Source organism: Vulpes lagopus, chromosome 8 (genome assembly GCF_018345385.1).
Source record: "Vulpes lagopus strain Blue_001 chromosome 8, ASM1834538v1, whole genome shotgun sequence".
NCBI classification, from domain to species: domain Eukaryota; kingdom Metazoa; phylum Chordata; class Mammalia; order Carnivora; family Canidae; genus Vulpes; species Vulpes lagopus.
Window position 1 is genome coordinate 121288358 of NC_054831.1, and position 6054 is coordinate 121294411.

General features: G+C 45.7%; 1 protein-coding gene across 1 annotated transcript; it reads right to left on the minus strand.

Moving 5' to 3' along the window:
• Nucleotides 1–804: 804 nt before the first annotated feature.
• Nucleotides 805–3602, minus strand: ATP5IF1 (ATP synthase inhibitory factor subunit 1). Its single transcript, XM_041764915.1, has 3 exons — nucleotides 3442–3602; nucleotides 3259–3347; nucleotides 805–1068 (listed from the first exon to the last, which is right to left on the minus strand). The coding sequence occupies exons 1-3, from the start codon at nucleotides 3526–3528 to the stop codon at nucleotides 924–926; spliced, it is 321 nt and encodes a 106-aa protein (XP_041620849.1). The 5' UTR covers nucleotides 3529–3602; the 3' UTR covers nucleotides 805–923.
• Between the last annotated feature and the right edge of the window lie 2452 nt (nucleotides 3603–6054).

A 6054-nucleotide genomic window follows, 5' to 3' on the forward strand; every position in this document is an offset into this window, starting at 1 on the left:
CAGCAAAATATAATCTAAGAAATTTTTTTTAAGAAATAATTCTGATTGTTATTAATAAACTTCGAAATCTCAACTCCACAATACTGGGTGACTGACTGTAGGCAAAACCTAAGTTTCTAATTCCAGTTCTTTCAATTTGCACAAAGCTAATTAGAACAAAGATAACTAGCTCATATGAAGAGTTCTCTTTTTTTCAATAAGCTCTATACCCAATCCTGGGATGAAGAGTAACTTGGCCTACTGAGCCAGCCAGGTACCCCTTTCTAATCACTTTATAAATGCAAAATGGACTGATGGTGCCTTGAATTGTATCCTTTTAAGCAATCATCATTCTTATTTTCCAGACTGCTCTTGACCTTTTATCTTGGATTAGGGTTTATTTTTCAAGCTTTCTCTGAATACTTCTTAGTATCACACAGAGAAAGGGGCCTTTCCTTGTGTCATAGTCCCCTTCCCCTGTAAATTGCATAGCATTCATCACACTGTGCTCTTTGAGCTCCCTATTGCAGGTACCCTGATTTATTTTTTTGTAAACATTTATTTGAGAGAGAGAAAGAGAGTGAGTGCAAGCAGGTGCAAGAGCAGGAGGGCAGAGGGAGAGGGAGAATCTCAAGCAGACTTGGCCCTGAGCGTGGAGCTTGAAGTAGGGCTTGATCCCATGACCCCGAGATCATGACCTGAGCCCAAATCAAGTGCTAGAAGCTTAACCAAGTAACCCACCCAGGTGACCCTGACTCATTTTAGAAGTCCAGTAGTATGTCCCCCTACCCATCTCCAGATAGTGGAAGAAGGCATTAGACACAATTCACTGACGACAATTTATTATAATCTGTTGGCAGCACACAGACAGATAATAAAACCAGAACTATGTTTCCATGGAAGTGGGTGATGATATGTAGCCATTCTATGGGAACTGTGTGCATTTAATCATCATCAGATTTTAGATTTTTGATTTTCTTCTTGTGCCGCTCAATTTCTTTCTGCAGACGCTCAATCTCCTTTATATGATGACTGATCTCATCTTCATGGTGTTTCTTCAAGGCTGCCAGTTGTTCTCTAGTGCGTGCTCTACAAGGATACAGTGGTTCTGCATTTAATCCCAATGCCTCACCCCACAGAGATCTCTAAGCATAACCGGTAATACCTAAGGCAAAGAACAGGAGTCCCAGTCCCATTGGAGTTTCGCTGGCCACATCCTCTTCTACCCCCTCAAGCCCCACCAGTGAAAGAATACTCCATCTTGAGATATATCCATCTTAAGGAAATAACCAAATGATTCCATTTTCCTGGTGCTAGTGCCTGAAATTCCATTATTTTTTAAAATGATTTTATTTATTTATTCATGAGAGACAGAGAGAGAGAGAGAGAGAGAGAGAGAGAGAGGCAGACACAGACAGAGGAAGAAGCAGGCCCCCCACAAAGAGCCCAGTATGGGACTCCATTCCGGATCCTGGGATCACGCCCTGAGCTGAAGGTAGGTGCTCAACCGCTGAGCCACCGTGGTGTCCCTGAAATTCCATTATTTAGGAGTTATTCCTTTCAGGTTTCTCTTTAGAAAACTCCAGAGAGGTGTGACATTAATTCTGCAATACCTTAGGATAGGAACCCCCCAGGGATCAGAATCCCTTTTTTGGGGGGAAAAAAGAAAAAAGAGCAAAAGGAGGGAAGGATGGACAAATGGGTATAAAGGACAAATACCCATATCCTATCTCAATTTATCTAGGGCCTCCTCTGCCTGGGGAAATGCATGGCTCACTGTAAAGGCCAAAATGAATAGGAAGAAAAGTACCTGGCAGTCTGATTTAGGTCTCAAGAAGGGACATTCAAATGGTGGTTTGGGCACATTTGGGCCTCGGTTTTCCTTATCTGTAAAATGTTGATGCCCAATTAGATGGTCTCTTAGAGTTGTGCCTTGGCTCTCTGGTATGGCAGGTGCCATAGTGATAAAATTCTTAAGAGTAAGCAATAAAGGGCAGAAGTTAAAAGCTAGACCAAAGGAGAAGCAGAAGCGAGATTAGTTCCATGCTGCTCCCCACTGTGGACAGAAGTCAGTAAATGATAACTTAGGGCTAGAAAGAGTCCCTAGCCCCAGCCTGCTCTGTACTCTTATGCAGGAGAGAAATCTATCCAGCCCAGGAGCTGGGTTGGGCTGCACTGTGCAGGGCAGGGCAGAGCAAAAGTCTCCAAGAAGTGGGAGAGGAGGGTTCCAACCAGGAGCTGCTGCTATCAGCTCTTATGACCCACTCACTCCGGCAAAATTGAAGACAGGTGGGCTCTAGAAATGGCTGACAGTCTGTAAAGCCAGGGAATCCATTCATGTGAAGGAGAAAACAAAGTGCACAGGGATTATGGCGGGTGAGGGCTGAGGTAATCAGGCTCAGGAGTCCTGCCAATAGTGGGCAGTGGGATCTAGACACTCTCAGAAGAACCTGGAAGCATCTGGAAGCCATTTTGCAACACGGGGGAGAACTCCATGGGTGGGCATGGTAAATGATTCAGGAAAAGTCGAGCATGGTTTGAGAATTCTGGAAACCCGGGGGTGGAAATGGCTTCGGTTTGGGGACCCTGAACTGTTGTGCAGGGTACTGGGAGCGTCCTATAGGTGGCAACAGTCAGGACCTCAAGCGAGTGTAATGGGTTCGGCTTGCTAGTTCTATTGGGGGATGGGTGCCCCAAGGCCCAGGGAAGTAAGGGTAGGGCTATTGGAAGTTTGTTTGCTTTTTCTTTCTTTCTTTCTTTCTTTTTTTTTTTTTTTTTTTTTAGATTTATTTATCTATATATGAGGGGCGCCTGGGTGGCTCAGTGAGTTAAGTGCGTATCTCTTCGCTTCGGCTCAGGTCATGATCCCAGGGTCCTGGGATCGAGCCTCACATCTGGGCTCTCTGCTCATTGGGGAGCCTGCTTCCTCCCTCTCCTTCTGCAGCCACCCCTGCTTGTGCTCTCCCTGTCTCTCTCTCTTTGTGAAATAAATCAATTTAGGAGAATCTTAAGAAAAAAAAAAAGATTTATCTATTCGAGAGAGAAAGAGTGGAGCGGCAGTGGGGAGGCGCTGAGGGAGGGGGAGAGAGGAAATCCCAAACTCCCCCCCCAGCTCGGTCCCACCGCCCGCGATCACCACCACCACAGCGGAAGCCGAGAGTCAGCTGCTCAGCCCACTGAGCCGCCCAGGTGCCCGGGAGGGCTGTAAGTTAGAGAAGGATAGGAGGGCCCTGAGGGCCTGAGAGCCTCGGACTGGACGCGGGGCTCCGTGGACCTCACCGGAAGTATCGTTCCTCTTCAGCTTGCTCTTTCTTTCCGAAGGCCCCACCTGCCTCCCGGATCGAGCCCGCGGAGCCCGGGTCCTCTGACTGCGGAGAGAGATGGGAACATCCGTCAAGGTGCGAAAGGGCGAAGGGGGATACGCGCTCAGGGCTGGGGCAGCGGACGCTACAGCCGGCGTACCCGTTCCGAGCCGAAGCCTCGGGTTTGCAGGGCCCTAACACCCCACATGCCCAGCCACACCCGCGAGGACACCGCCGTGACAGCCATAGTCGGAGCAGCCCTTCGCAGTCACCCGGGCGTGCAGCCTCTCCGCAGGCGCTAACGACGCTGGGAAGCCCCGGCAGCCAATCGTTTCAGTGGAGAGGCGGGATGAGCCCAGGAGTAGCGAATTATGAGGCGGAGGAGGCGGGGCTCCTGCAGCTCGCAGCGAATCCTGAGCGAGAGGCGGGCCTACTCTTAGCCAATCCCTAGCAAGGGCTTTGGGGCGAAAGGCCTGGAGAATAATAATGGAGGAGGGACACTGTCAGAAGTCCAAGTCTGGACTCTTGAACTCAACAGACTCCACTCCATACCACAATTCCAGTCCTGAAGTTCTTATTAACACCCGAAGGAAGCCTTCCTTTTCCTGGACTGCTAGCATCAATAAGATGGCCAATGTAGGGGTGGCGGGGGCCTATGTCCAGGATAATCCCACTTAGAGTTCTGGGGAAATTTTTTTTTTATATGGGTATGTGTATGTAGTCTCTTAAGAGGTGCCAGTGTTCTTTTGTTGCATTGACATGTCACTCAAGTCAAAGCTTAAAAGTCACCTTCTCAGAAGTCTTCCCAGACCTCCTTAGTCATGCTCTTATAGCTACGTTTTGTTCTTTTTCTCTCTTTGTACTTTTCACCATTTGAAGTTATCAGAGCCTTGGTCAAACAGGCACTGAATTAATATTTGTAAAATGCATTAACATGTAATCGAACGGGCTTGATAACTGGACTTTTGGCAATGTGATGTATTGAAGTAGAAAAGGCCATAAGTAGGATTCTGGGGCAGGCTTTGTTGTGACCTTCCTTCTGCTATCTAACAGGTGTGAACAGGACCATAGTTGTTTATAGCCTTTTCCTAAGTCATTTTCTCTCTTGGCCCAGTTTTTCCTCCTTTAGATGAGGGAGTTGTGCCATATTATCTTATATCTTATGATTATAAAAATATCTGCTTTCTATGAAATTGTAGAACTGTTTTTATTGATATTTTTTGGTTGGAAAAATACCAGCCTTAGTTTGTATGACTTAAATGAGAGGAGTTGCATGCAGGGCACATTTTCAAAAGTTCATGGCAGAAAGCTTGGAAAAATACAAAAGCAGAAGGATAGAAATAATAATCACTTAGAAGCCCACTACTAGTGGTATATAAGTTTCTAGACAGTATATAAGTGCTATTCTAGTTTCAGAAACTCTGTTTTTAGTTTTCAGGGATTGCTGTTTCTTGATTATCTCCTAGGCTGGGCATTCAATGGAGGGTCTTGCTGAGTTTGTGCAAAGGATTGTATAGGCACTAGGATGGCTGTAATTTTTAAAAAATGGAAAATAACAAGTGTTGGTGAGGATGTGGAGAAACCGTAACCCCTGTACATCGCTGGTGGTAATGTAAAATGGTTCAGCTACTGTGGAAAATAGTTTGGCAGGTGCTTAAAAAGTTAAATACAGAATTATCATAAGAGTCAGCACTTTCATTTGTAGATATGTACCACCCCCCCCAAACTGAAAACTGGTACTCAAATACATGTACAGACATTTTCATAGCAGCATCATTTCACAATAGCTAGAATATGGAAACAATCTAAATGTTTATCAATTAAAAATTTTTAAAAAATATTTTATTTATTTATCCACAAGAGAGACACAGAGAGAGGCAGAGACATAGGCAGAGGGAGGAGAAGCAGGCTCCGGGCAGGGAGCGTGATGTGGGACTCGATCCGGGGACTCCAGAATCACACCCTGAGCTTGAAGGCAGACGCTTAACCGCTGAGCCAGCCAGGCGTCCCTCAATTTTTAAAATTTAATTTTATTTATTTATTCACGAGAGACATAGATTGAAAGGTAGAGACATAGGCAGAAGGAGAAGCAGGCTTCCCTGGTGAGCCCGATATGGGACTTGATCCCAGGATCCCAGGATCCCAGGATCCCAGGATTGTGACCTGAGCCAAAGGCAGATGCTCAACCACCAAGCCACCCAGGCGTCCCCGAATGTTTATCAATTGATGAATGAAAACAAAGTGTGGTATATTTATATAGCAGAATAACATCCAGCCATAAAAAGTAATGAAATGACGACACACGCTACACCTTGGATGAAACTTGAAAACATTGTGCACAGTGAAAGAAGGCAGACACAAAAGGTCATATACTGTGATTGCAATTATTTGAGATGTTCAGAATAGGTAAGTCCATAGAGGCAGAACACAGATTGGTTGTTGTCAGGGGTTGAGTAGAAGGGGGAATGGGGAGGAAATGCTCAATAGGTGCCAGGTATCCTTTTGGGGCGATGAAACTGTTTTGGAACTAGATAGTGACGTGCTCCTTAGGCAACACATATACTAAAATCGGAACTAGATAGAGGTTGGTAGTCGCACAACACTGTAAGTGTACTCAAAAACACCGAATTATTAATTTCAATGACATATTTTGTGGATCCCACCTGAATTTAGAAACGAGTGTTTGTTTAGGTTAGAGGTCTCTAGCTGGGCTGCGAACCCTTTAAGAGTCACAAGGAAAGGGGCGGGGCTAGAGAAGCGGGCCTGTAAGAAT

Excerpts from the sequence above, each read along its gene's own strand:
- ATP5IF1 (XM_041764915.1), bottom strand. The coding sequence starts at position 3,528 with ATGGCTGTCACGGCGGTGTCCTCGCGGGTGTGGCTGGGCATGTGGGGT. Across the intron at positions 3,348-3,441 it reads GAGGCTTCGGCTCGGAACGG|TCAGAGGACCCGGGCTCCGC; the intron begins GTACGCCGGCTG and ends CTCTCTCCGCAG. Across the intron at positions 1,069-3,258 it reads GAAGAGGAACGATACTTCCG|AGCACGCACTAGAGAACAAC; the intron begins GTGAGGTCCACG and ends GTATCCTTGTAG.